Raw genomic sequence first — 13,990 nt, 5'->3', positions numbered from 1 at the left:
TGTCGTCAAACTCTGAACTGATCTACTAAGTCTTCACATAATGCAGTTTTAGTTCTGCATAGAAAAGCAGCATCCAGGACAAACACAACAAAAAAGTTAATTAATTTGTCCGCTAGATATATGAGAGTACCTGGGATTATCTGAACCATTATCTAAGAATCATTTTATTGTCCTTTGTGGTGAAACAAGTCCTTGGTTGTTCTCTAAAGCAAAATCAGCCAACATAAATAGGCCAAAATCTAAAACATCAGATGACCAGATGAACTTCTAAGCCAATAAAAGAGTGCAGAAAGGTTAGGCTTTATTGTTATTATTTTTTACTGTACAAAGCATCAGTAAAATCAGTCCTGAAAGAGAATTTGAGTAAATGTAAAAATGGTAGTTCTTTCAGTTGCCATAGTATAAAAGTCCATTTTAATACAAAGATTTTAAGCTTCTAAGGTAGAAGAGAATTGGAAAACAAACAGATTGAAGTAAATATTCTTTCCAAAAACTAAAATGAAACAAACAAATAAACAAACAAAAAAACAAGTATTTTTTTTGTCAAAGGAAGGTTTGTCAAAATGTTAGTCAACATATTTAAGCGGGTTTGTTTTAATGTATGGTGTGATTAAATGTATTTGGTGCAATTCTCTAATCTAATGGTTTAGCTAAGCAAATGCATGCAGTGCAGTTAATTCATTTAAAAGACACTTTTTAACCACATCATATGTCCAAATGACTTTGTTAGTATGTGACAGTCTTTCATATTTTAATATGTTAATGTTTTCATGGATATAAAGTAAACATGCACAAGCCGTACAAAGGGACGTCAAATGTTATTCAAATTAAACAGCTTCTGCTTATTAATAATTAGTTAGTAACTTGAGTTGAATTCAATTTTTACAGATAACATAAACTTGTTTTCTATCATTTGCTATTAAAATTATAATATGTATGATACTTATTTAAAAAATGCATGCTTAAAAATAAATATTGAAGATGGTTGATTGTGTTATTTTGTTACTAATAAGGAATCTATGGCAATAAGGAATATGTTTCTGGCTAATGTCCCAGATTCAAAGTTCAAGAATCAATAAAGGTCCATGTGTTTTCAGTGAGACAAATATCTGGACTGACTACATACTACAGTATGTAGACTTGCTTCATAGCACTGCAACTGAGGCATGTTCATCTTGTCCTTTATGTTCATCTTTGCACATAAATACATATTCAGTATGCTTTTGTCATAGTGTCCCTTCATCATCAGCATCATGCTGGTGTAAATCCCCGCTCCGCTTTTTCACATGTCAGTGATGCCCGTTCGTACTGATCCAGGATTGCACTATTCTCAAGAAGTCTACATGATGGAGACAATGCAACATAACGTAGAACATAAGCAGACACACATACAACAGGACAGCACATTTTTCACACTAAAAAACACAAAACAATTGGTAGCACTTTTTGTGACAGCTCCATTTTATGCAGACATCAAGATGCAAACACATCTGTGTTGATTTGTTTCTATTTTAAATTGTGAATTTAGCTTTAATGTCAGCTACTACTGTTCAATGAATGTAGCGCTGTACAGGCTACAACCTCCCGACTGCACAGTGGTGGAGCATACACATTAAGTGTTAGACACTAGCTTAAATACAGTGCATCACAATTAACCAAACACAAAATCAAATACTACAAGTGACACAAGTCATGCAGAACTACAGAAGAATTCTTTAAAAGTGTGTGACCAGAAAAAATAACAATAAATTACAACGAGCTGAGTAAGACTATTTCAATTATCATAATCAATGTGCTTTATTTAATGTGTGCAAAAATCCCGCTGATGTAATTTAATGAAAACATCTGGGATTGCATTTGCTTTTAGATTTGTGCTTTGTCGTTACTGATATACTGAACACTTAGTGGCCACTTTATTAGGTACATTTGTACAACATAATGATATCCAATACAGCAGCTCTGCCATGAACTGAAACAAGGTTGGAACTGATCAGTTTTTTGTTAAAACTGTCAGATAGGTGACATTTCCACTATATGTTTCCTAATGAGGTCACAGTGCTGTAGAGTCGCACTGGAGTGCATTACATTAAGAGGTGTTTCTAATCTTTTTGCCACACTATCTACATACATGAGCAGTAGAATTCACGGCAGAGCTGCTGCGTTAGACTACATTAGATTGTATAAGCGTATCTATTAAAGTGGCCCCTGAGTGCAGGTTATGTGCTGGAGGGCTACTGGGAGAAAACACGAAGAGGTTACACGTAATTCATAACAGGTTTAACTAAAGATGACGAAAAAACTCCATGCTTATGAACATCCACTGAGTGATAGAATGTATGTCATCTGGAAAAGAGGACATACAGTAAACTTACAGAGCATCACAAAACAAATTCACTTGGAGGGCAAGATGGCTGCAAGCAATAAAAATATCTGAACATGAAAATGAACATAAAAGAAAAAACAACAACATAAAAACAAAATAGAAACCTGCGCAAAAACACCAGAAAAGGAAAAAAAAAAACAACTTACATAAAAAATATACTGACACAGCAAATGATGACTACACAACAACATATAAAGATGTTGATTGTTGGATAAGGGTGCTTACCTTGAGATTGTCTCTTAGACCCTAGTTGTGTTGTACTCTGATTCATGTTTGCTCAAAGAGCCAATGAGGCAGAACCTGAAATGTCACGGCTCTTTCATTTAATATCAAACTCCTTTTGCATAGAGAGGTCAGAATGTATAATATGCTACACAACAGCAGTAAAATTCATTAGTGCTTCGCTAGTCTCTCGGGGCCTTGCATGCAGATTTGTAGAAAACAGTCAAGAACACTCTGGAAAGAGCACATGGAAGGTGCATGCAGGAGAACATTACAGGTTACATTTATTCTCTCCAGAAAATGTACTCTGATACCTAACACAATACCCTCCCACCCCTTTTTTTAATAGTAGTAAAACTTGTTCATGCCCAAATATTGAGCTATGTAGAACATACCATTTATTTTTAGTATTGCAGTTTAGAGTACAAATACATAATTTCTGATCATTATTTCTGATCAGTGTTAATGAAATAAGCCATCACTATAAATATCAGGCACTGATTCAAGCCCTTGTGTTACCAGTCAGAACTGGACTGATCATATAATGAATTGAGGTGTGTATTTGCTTAAAGGTCTGTGACAAACCTCAAAGTACAGTGGAGTTTATAGGTGTAGGCTACAAATCACCATTTAGGGAAAGCTAGCAGGGGGTGCTTGCCATGTTCAAGGATGAGCATGCAAGAGGGGCAATCATAATTTAGCCCTTTGTGAAAAGTTTAAAAGGTTTTAATGATAAAAGAGGGGGTAAAAAGATCAATGCAAAAGAGAAGCTTTTATAATTTAAAAAAGAATGCGAGAAAGAAGAAGCTGAAATAAGAGGAAAAGAAAAGAAATTTAAGGATCCCATACACGCAAACATCCCCACAGTTAACTCTACGGGTGGTGTTCTTCCCTTATCAGAAATCTATAGATACTGACCGCTGCACTGCCTTTTCGTGGCGTGAAAGCCGGTGGCTGGTGGTGGGAACTTCTTCCAGGTCGTCGTCCAGGTCGCATCCATTGTCCGCTGCCTCTTGTGAGTAGCTGTGCTTCATCACGAGGATGCTCCTGCGGTTCCCCGTGGCCGGCAGCAAGGGCCGCACTGCCATGGGAGGCTGCGGAAAGTCTGAGAGCAGAGTGGTGGCCGCCGTGTCACGAGCGCTCAAATTTCCACGGCTTCCTCGTCCACTGAGTGACAGCTGGGATATGTGGGCAGAGCCAGGATTGGAAGAGGAGCCACAGTGGTGATCATAGACGCAGCGCGAGGAGGCACGCCGAAGGGCGTGGTAGTTCTCAAAATCTTCGGCCAGGTCAACTAAGTCTGCAGAGGCCGCTGCGGCTGTGGTGGCACTTCTTAAAGTACACAGCTCGTAGTGGGGCGGCTCAAAGACCTCCTGGAACATGGTGGGGTCAAAGTCCTCACGTCGCAGGACGTATTTCTTACGTGGCTGCTTGATCTGGACAATGACAGAGACGATGAGGAGGATGAGCACGATGCAACAGGTGACGCCGATTATGGTCCCATTTGTGTTGTTCAGATTGTCCAGGATGTTGGCTTTTCTCTTCTCTGTACAGTGAGAAAGACACAGCAGAACACAGAGAGAGAACTTTGATTAGAATATAACCAATACAGACCTCAAATAACAAGAAATCATGGCTCACATGTAGAGGAAATGGACCATATCATGTCCAGTCCAAACAGATGGACAAAAAGGATCCCAATGTGTAGAGAGCCAATCTGTGGTGGGATCTGTGACATTTAGGTCTAAGTGCTGGATGAACTTGTAGCACAGCACAATGGGTTTCAATGACAGTAAATAGGTCCATTCAGAAGCATAAAGGAGAAAAGAATAAAACTTGACATTTTACTACTAATGAGGACAAATGTGGGCACTGCAGTGGTCCAGTGATTTAACAGAGCAGGGAGAATGCAGAAGACAGAGTAACAGGCTGGATAACACCGTCTCTTCTTGCTGAGTTGTGCATAATGTCAAATTCAGACTGCTGGATGGAAAGGTAAGTTAGTGTGAGTGAGGAACTAGCCATGCAGGATTTACTTAATTGATGCAATTTGTCACCGGCTCTGCTCAAAGCTTGAGAGAATTACAAAATACACAGACTGTGCAACTTTTCTGCTAAAGGAAGGGGATAAAAAAATAAAGAGAAACTGGATGTACACATATTCTCTAGCGGGTTTAATGGAAAAACAAATTAGAGCATGTGTGAATGATAACCCAAACACAACAGCAAAATGATAATTAAAAACACATAGCATTTATTAATGTGGGAGTTTAAACGCAAGAGGGATCAAGGTAGCGGCCATATAGATCAAATCCTCTGTACGTGAGTAACAGTGATGGATCATAAAAGGTCAAGCAACAGAGGGGGGATCAATTTGCAACATAATAATAATAATAATAAAAAAGAGAGAAACTAACTCATCTCCAGACGCTTCACACGCCTCAGCATATTATTAGGACAGCATGATAAACATATAGAAATATATATAAAGATGCTGCAATAAGGAAAACAGATCAAGTCAGATTTAGGGATAAATCATAGAGCTGGCAGTGTTGCAGCACAACACGGCAGATCAATGTATAGATCCAGGGGCTTTTCTATCAGGGTGGAGTGAGGGGATGAACTACAGAGGAAATGAAGAAACTGACAGCATCACAAAGTCAGGGAATACTCAGGACGTCACTTGCTTGGCATAGAAGCAAGGTAAAATAAAGAATAAAATAAAGCCAATATGTGTTTTTATAGTGGTTTCACAGAGGAAATAATCCAAATAATGACTGGAGTAGTGAATCACATGACAGCACGTACAGAAACATTAACACTGTTAGAAAAGTCTAATCATTCACAGCTTCCTTTGCACCATTAGTCATTCAGTACTTTACTGTATACTGTAAAGATTTCTGACACAGATTCATTGTAATTTTTCAGTCACTCAGTGGTAGTTGTGAGACCTTTTGCTGTTATATGTTACATTCTCTAATTTAGTAGAAAGTGGTGCCATTAGGACTATACATTTCCACATATTTCTCACAACAATAACAAAACAAACAAAATAAAGCAGTCCTTTAGAGATTTTTCTTCTTCTTTTCCATTTGGCTGTTCCCTTTCAGTGGCCGCCACAGTGCTCCTCAATACATAAACACAAGCGAACAAAATTTGGGATTGAGTGAGGAGCAAGGAACACAGTGGAGTATAGCGTAAATAAAGAGTGATTTAGGATGCACCGCCCGCCGCTCTCGGCGGTGCTGCAGCTTTGGTTTTGAACCTACAAATGCTCCTTCTATCAAATTAAATGTAACGTCTCACCTTTACATTGGTTCTCATCCCAGGGGTAGACACAGTTCTGCATGCCATTACACACCAGTGTGTTGTTTATGCACATGTTACTGTGACAGAAGAAGGCATCTGCATCACATGGAGCTGGAAAACGAGAGTTCACACAGTTATCACTCAGAGCTTGTTATAATAAAAGTGAAAATACAGTATTACAGGAGAGATCTAGAGGTACCACCTTCCTATGACTAAAACTTCCTTTGCTGACTTACAATCTGATCAGAAGTCAATATAGAAATATTTTAAAACAACGTTCAACTACTTCTTAGTGAATTTCCAATTAATAAAACATGAAATGTGTTGAAAAGCTATGTATAGTACTGCACACATCAGGTTTTGAGATACAGCTGTAAATAAGGTTCAGTGTGCCAGATTCTGAGGAAATGCATTTGGATGAGCCATACTCAAATCAGACCTGTTCCCCCTGAACCCATCTGTTCTTCATGAATTTTCATCCTCACCCACCTCTTCAAACATTTGCAGAGACAACTTGTGGACATGACTGAATTTCTTGGACTGCACGTAAAAGTTTGTGTGTGCTGGGAGACACAGCCATGACAATATGCACATAGAACAAACCCAATACAAATCTTTTCTATTTATGCAAGATGCTGTTTATTTGCTTTGGGTGCACAGCCCTTGTCAACACGAATCTAGACCAGGCAATAAGCAAACACGTGTTCCATCATGACACCTGCCGCCACAGCATGGCCTGTCTGAGACACAACGCTGCCACTCAAACGTATGCCTACACCTTGCTATCACATAACCATAGGAGGTGGAGCCACATATCAGCAAGTTGTAATATCATGACTCGTGGGACTGTTAAAAGTTCCATCACATAACTGTGATGGTCTGAGCTTTGACTCGGCCACTTCCAACACATAAGCTGTCCTTGCTCTCAACAACCAATCATACCAAGCTTTCCTAGAACAGTGGCATAGCAAGTTAACCCCATGTTAAAATGGTTGCTAGTGTTAAATCTACAGTTTATAGTGTAATCTGGCAAACATTTCATTGTAAGATTTATAAATTGTAGGATTTCTTTGTCAATGTGATGAGATATTTTTCGTTTTCCCATGTGGTTATATTTGCATGTGAAATTCCTAAACTGGAGGTCAGAAGTATTTGAAACCACCGTTAATTTCAAAAAGTTATTTATTTTGTCACTGACATGTGAACGTTATGTATGACTCTATTTAGCTGCTGGCTGTTTGGTAGCGGAGGAAATATCCTGCCCCCTTTCTTTCCTTCTGTCTCTCATTCTTCCTTTATCTCTTCTCTTCTCCCTCTTAACTCACAGCACTGGCATCGTGTACTAGAGCGGCTTGCCAGTGGTGTGGCAGAGACAGGGACTATTTGACAGCGTTGCCACTGTGATGTATGACCGGTTTCATCCCAGCACTCATCCCGAGTGAATAATAACACACCAAATTAGGGTGACATATCTCTATCTCTCTCTGCGTCCCATCCAGTCCGCATCTTTGCCAGCATTTCCTGAATCATACTGGCTCTCTGTGTGTCTTCTGATACTCGTCTTCTCATTTTCTACCTCTACCCCTGATTCTCCTTTTGTCAGCTCAGTGTTTGTGCCAAATCTGTGACTGTCTTTTCTGGTAGTCACCACCAGATGGAGCAGCCTTCTTCTCTTTTCGCTGCTCAATCCCCTTGACTCCTTTACAAACCACAGGGTGATACCGGACGTCATAAAGAGCGTGATCCACACTAATCTCTTGCTGAATTAATTTCAAGACATTCTGTAATAAAAGTGCCCTTTTGCCCACACAGAAATGTTCACAGTCTCTACTAGAAGCATAAATTAACTGCTAAATGAGTGGCTGATGAAAACAGTCTGGGTGTCTCTGCAGACAGACACTCCAAGAGCAAAGAAGCTTCTGCAGGGGACATTTGGTAGGCAAGTTGTTTTTTGCTCCCTCCGCTCCTTCCACTGCGAATTCAGGCTTTTCTATTTTGCTCTTTTCTGTCACTTCCTTGTTCCAGGATGCTTCTCGGTCATCATTGATTTCACCACATTTCACAGTCTTCAGTCAGGTTGTATATGGTGACTGTTTAAATACCACAGTGTCCTTTTTGGTACTGGCCATGGTAGCAACATTTTAAATGGGTGAGAGATCTTGGTGCCAGATCCGTGTGATGTTTAGGCTCCATTCCCAATGGGTGCCAATAAAACATACAGTGCCTATAAAAATTTGTTACCCCCTTGGATGTTTCATCTTTTTATTGACATTATAAATCAATTATGGTCAATAAAATTTGGTAACTTTGACAAACAATTGTCAGAAAAATACCTCATTAATGTGAAATTGAAAACAGGTTTCTACAAAACAATGTAAATTCAATAAAAATATATTAGGTGAAATCAGTGTTTGCATTAATATTCACCCCCTTCAGGTCAGTATTTAGTAGATGCACATTCGGCTGCAATCACAGCATGGAGTCTGTGTGGATACGTCTCAATTAGGCTTGCACATCTGGACACTGGATCTTTATGCCATTCCTCTTTGCAGAACTGCTCAAGCTCTCAGGTTGCGTAGGGATCTGGTGTGAACAGCCCTTTTCAAGTCCATCCACAAATCCTCTACTGGATTGAGGTCTGGGCTTTGACTCCAGAGCATTCACCTTGTTGTCAGTAAACCATTTCTATGAAGCTTTAGCTGTATGCTTCAGGTCTTTGTCTTGCTGGAAAACAAATCTTCTCCCAAGCCGTAGTTGTCTTACTGACTGAATGAGAGTGTCCTCCAGGATTGTCCTATATTTTGCCGCATTCATCTTACCCTCTATCTCAACAGCAGTCCAAAGCCCAGTTGGTGTTGGTAGAGGACTAAAGAATCTTCTCTGGTTGAAGTACCCCAGCTAAACGCTGAGAGCAGTCAGCACAGCTGCACAACAGCACAAGCACCGCTGACATCGTGCATTTTCTGCAGGCAGTTAGGGTATCACTCCACACCACTGATGCTATCTTGCCCTGGAGAATGCCAACAGTATTAGCATCATGCCAGTGCCTCCTTTTCAACTGGATCCTCAGTCTGATTCTCTTCCTGCCACCTCAGCCTCTGTTCTGCTTCTGTAGCATACTCTGCTACAGTCAACCTTGTATCAATGTGAAAGCAATTCTCCTCTCTTCTAAGCTTCTGTTGACAAGGCAATTAAACTAATAAACAATTTAATTGACACCTGCACCAGTAGCACACTCTGCATTAATTATTCTAATAAATATTGTTTTGTACCCTGGTTAACCTTCGGTTGCAGAAGCAGTTCAGCCTTTTCCAGTGTGGTATCTGCTTGATCCGGACTTTTCCACTTACTCAATTATTTCTTCCTCATCAACCATCCCCACAATTACTCTAGTTATTTGCTGTCCAAACTAAAATCCACATTCAGTCATTTAAGTAATCGCCTGTCGAAATGTAGAGCGAAAGCTGCACAAAAGAGTGGGTCCCACAACAAGTGTGGAGTTTTTATCTTTTTCCAGTAAGCTGAAAGCTTGCCCCTGAAAGTCACTCTATCTTTTCTCTCCAGTGTAAACACCATGAAACACCAATCGTTGTCCTTGCTCAGTCACTTAAACTTTGCAATGAGCGTCCCCAAGGCAACTCTTTCATCCCTTGTATACCTGAGCTTGTGTCCTCACTACCCAACCCTCTCAACATAGTCACACTAGATGAGGGATGTCATTCATATTTTTTTTTTTTCAATCACTAGAATGGCATGTCATTTTTCTAGGATGATATTGTTTATTCCCCAGATTCTCTGCAATTCTAGGTTTTAAAGACACTATCAAGGCAGCCAGTTCACAAATGTTTGGGCGTTGCAGTTTTCTGAACCGCTCTGTTAGAGGTTTACTCCATCGCCATGCCGTGCTATGTCTAACATCAGCTGTGACAGTGTAATCCTATATCTAAACTGTTGCCACTGTGAAGCCATAGTGTGCATAATAAACAAAGGTGACTCCTCCTACCCTGATACTACACAGTTCATGGCACATCTAACCTGCCAGTCAGCCACAACTCATATTTACAGTTTCACTTGAAGGCTACACCAGTCTTGTTTTAATTTTCAGACCTTCAGGATTTGGTGCACAGATGTTGGGCCAAGTCCCAACAGTAGTTTCCCCATTCTCCGACGTAATCATGTCATAAATCATATTCTCACAGCCAGTCTCCTAGAGTCTCTTGTTTTATTTTATTAGTTAATTTAGAAGAATTTGCCTGGAGGATGTTTCATTCTTCTGCTCTGACAGGATGTTGATTTGTCTGATTTGTTTTCATCTAAGATATTTATGTTTTATTCATCAATGTCAAGTGAGAAAATTAAAGCCCCCATACATTCACAACTGGCTGGTTTTCCTAGTCTATTTTCAGATTATTCAATAAAATTGTTCATAAAAGGCATGGGCCAAGTCTCCTGGGAAGCCTCAAGGCTTTCACCTTTTCCATCTCATACAGGATGCTAACAGGCCTTCATATTTGTCAATTTTTCTCACATGTACAGGCTTTTCTTGAGTTTAAGCCAGAAAATGACTTTCAATTTTCTGACCTATTTGGCCATTCTCTTTGCTCAAAAATTCCTGAAGGCAGTAATAACCGTGTTAAGCTGTTTCTGGTTATTTATATGCAATCCAACCTCTGAGGTTTATTTGATTATGTCACAGCTAATTGTGTTTGCAGCATCATGTATCTCCATATTGTTGTCTCAATCACCCTGAAATTGAATATGTAAGTGCTTTAGGTAATTCTGCATTTGGTGTGAGGACTCAGACAATGGGTTTTGTCAGCAAATTAAGTGGATAAGAACTGTGAACTAATAACTAAACCCCACTCATTTGATTCCTTCAAGTTCTGAATGTCGCAAGATACATCCATCCAGTGCTTCTTATCTTATTTTACATTGCTGTACAATGCTACAGACTAATATCCCCACAGTATTCTTCTTAATCCCTGAGCAACCAAGATAACAAATGCATTGAGAGGATTTAAGCGGATCTAAGAAATAGCAAAGATCCATATGTTAACAGACATTAGCATACTGTGTTGATCTAAAATGCTTTCATGCATACAGTAAAGACCTTTGGCAAGAAATAATAAGTGATGTGTGTAGTGAAGCCAGAGCAAATTTCCATCTGCAACCCCAGAGACGGATATCTGTTGATGAGGCGTAACAATGCTGACAGCTGAGATGTCACACAAGCACATTTATCACCTAAGATGTAACTGTTTGTTGGGTAAAGATAGGTTTCACTTTCTTACAGTTGACAGTGGTGATCTTAAGACTCTAGTTCAGCACAGGAATGTGTGTGTGCATGTCAGGAAAAGAGCAAAATCAGTAGTACCAGCAGGTGTGAACACAGCGCAGATGATAAAGGTGGATGCATTTGGTAACATTGCTTTTCTAGTTGTAGCATCTTGCTGGGAGAGAGTAGTGGCTCTCTAAAACTACTGGTCCCTTTGGGAAGCAGCTGTTATTTAAAGGTTTAGGATCTTCTGTGGCTAGGGAACACTTATTGTAAAAATTCCCCTGTAAGTGCACATCCAGCTTGTGCACCTGCAACAGAATACACACTACTCACTTGTAGTAGTTACACAAGTCTTCAGTTCACCTGGAGATGGGAATCAAGTATCTTTCTGCAGTGTATTATATGACGTCAACTGAAATTTCCCATTTCATACAGCTGTAAACATGACCCACATTGAGACTTAAACAGTTGTAAAGGCCATATCTGCATCACAATGACAATAATCCTAACTTAAGGTTGCCTTACTAGCTTGGAGCTAAGAGAGAAAGCCTCCTCAATACAATATAGGTCAATAATCAAATTTAGTATGTGTGTTCAAATTATCATATTTAGCATGCAGTTTTTTAGTTAAGTTCTTTTTCTTCTGTATTATTCACTATACTCTCTGGCTATGGCTGGCTGGTATGTGTGTGAAGGCATGCTATTCCTCTGGGTCAGTATCTTCAGCAAAGCCTTAAATCATGTGTTAAGGGGCATCACGTTTGTGAATTTGCAGTTTCCCAGCAGTGTTTGGATTCATGTTTGTACAGTATGTAGTGAAATTGTACACTTTAGGCAGTGATGCCTGCCAGCTGGTTAGCGGCCCAGATTGAAATACTAGTTGCAATTTAAAGAAAACAATAATTGAAGCATCACAATTTTGAAAATTGTGTTAATTTGACTGTGCAAAAATTGACATGGAAAACGTAAAACTAAAAACTACATTTATTCTTGCTAGGATTTAGATTTAGTTGGTAATGGAATGGAAAGGAATAGGCGTCTTTAATGCCTAGATGTGGACCACCTAAGGGTAGCACAGGTTGTTTTAGTGTGACTTTTTTTTTCCTTAATAAGCTTAATGACATGAATGTAGTAAAGTCATTAAAATACATCCTGTTCAGAATTTCACTAAATTGCAAAGCAACTGCCCAATATTTGCACTAAAAACAAGTTAACACTGCACGCTAGACTGAATCACTTGTTCTACTGTGTCTCCTCTGCACAGCTCTGGTGCACCTGTACATTCGCTGTTGACGGGGTTACTGCAGTGCTGCTGAGCTGTGGTGGAGGCGGCTCTAAAGGCTGAGGCCTGGCTGTGGATCGCCTGAGTGACTTAGGCAGAAGCGTTTCCCTGGCAACAGCACATCCTGGCTTTGCTTGGTGAAAGGTCCTCACAAAAGGGACATTGACTTCACCACACAAGCAACTACTGCTGTTGCCTATTCTCTAAAAACTAGTTACTAAACTATCTTCTACTTCACTATATACAAACATAAAGACACGTAGATGTGCAAAGAGCATCCGCAGATTGTCCTTCAGAGCTGATGGCTTCTTGTAGGTGTTTTTATAATTTATGACATGACAACAAATCCAATCAACCATGCAGCATGAAGGAAAAGCAAATTCTACACATTTTTACATTTTTCCAGGTACATGTCACTATTCTAGTTCCTTAATAACCATAATCCCTATATGACATGATGTTTTATAAATTCAACCTTTTCACTTTTATCTTGCACTGTTTGCATTGAAAAGATCATCTTCAAGCTCCAAAAATAAAGAGAAAATGATCAATAGTGCAGCGAGTGTATGTGGGATTAAAAAGCGCTGGATAGCATTGACATACTATATAATCACAAAACTCAGAGCCTCTTCATTCACCTCACTAGTACAAAGAATGCACTCTGCAACCTCTGTCAAACTACGAGAACAATCAATGAGAAACTGGAAAGGTGTATGTGTGTGTGTGTGTGTGTGTGTGTGTGTGTGTGAGAGAGTGTGAATTTTAATCTCAAGTCCATCTGAAGTGTTTGACTCAAAGAAAACTGGTGGATGAATACAAACTGTAGCTTATCCTAATAATAATAAACCTATCCTAACTGCTTTTCCTCTGTCTTGCTCTGTTTTAAGCTTTTTAAATTAAGGGAATTAGCTTGCACAGTTGAGCTCACATCCACTAGTATAGTCATATTCACACATATTACGATCCCCCATCTCTTATAATCAAACCCATGTACCTTGGTTTCTTGCTTGTTATCGTTATAAAAGGACTAAATCAGTGGGAACCTCTTGACAGCACTTTTCCAAATAATCTGAGTGTAATTACCATAATTGTGTACCTCCAACTTCCTACCACTACCACTAAACATCAGCCCTGATTTATTTTGTTGTCATGTTTACTATTATTGATATCTTATTAACAAGGCTAATGACTTGGGCCCTTAGAGTGGTCTTGTTGTGGTAAACCTCTTTATGGTACCCAATATGTGTGTGCGAGTGTACATATTACCATTATTAGTAGTGTCTTACGTTCTTGGTAGGTTGTGTAAAGTATGCGGAAGCGACTTTTGCGACTGGCCTCATCTGCCCACATACGGATGACTCCCAGCGTGGAAACCAGCATGATGTCGTTGGCCACCGTGGAGCAGAACTTGCTCTTCAGGTCCTCCACCGAACTGAGATGGGACAGCGTGAGATAAGAATTTATTATCAGAGAACATGAACATTGGCTGTGCATCTCAATGATCCATGTCATTAAA

The 13,990-nt window shown here is 39.5% G+C and overlaps 1 protein-coding gene across 6 annotated transcripts in view; it reads right to left on the bottom strand.

Moving 5' to 3' along the window:
* The window catches only part of neto1l (neuropilin (NRP) and tolloid (TLL)-like 1, like), a 52,665-nt gene that overhangs the window by 1,136 nt on the left and 37,539 nt on the right, over positions 1–13,990 (bottom strand). For 2 of the 6 annotated variants that reach the window (XM_026364499.1, XM_026364505.1), the window contains 4 exons: positions 13,761–13,906; positions 5,912–6,025; positions 3,524–4,151; positions 285–2,683 (listed from right to left, as the gene is read on the bottom strand). In XM_026364499.1, coding sequence (XP_026220284.1) covers positions 2,623–2,683; positions 3,524–4,151; positions 5,912–6,025; positions 13,761–13,906 — 949 coding nt within the window. In that variant the 3' untranslated portion in view covers positions 285–2,622. Of the gene's footprint in view, positions 1–284; positions 2,684–3,523; positions 4,152–5,911; positions 6,026–13,760; positions 13,907–13,990 lie in introns of those variants that run through there. The other 4 variants (XM_026364500.1, XM_026364502.1, XM_026364503.1 and 1 more) reach the window with 4 other exon arrangements.

The sequence above is a fragment of the Anabas testudineus genome, chromosome 2 (assembly GCF_900324465.2).
Source record: "Anabas testudineus chromosome 2, fAnaTes1.2, whole genome shotgun sequence".
Classification (NCBI taxonomy): domain Eukaryota; kingdom Metazoa; phylum Chordata; class Actinopteri; order Anabantiformes; family Anabantidae; genus Anabas; species Anabas testudineus.
Note: the sequence above shows the minus strand (reverse complement) of the source record. Positions and strands in the feature narration are given on the sequence as shown.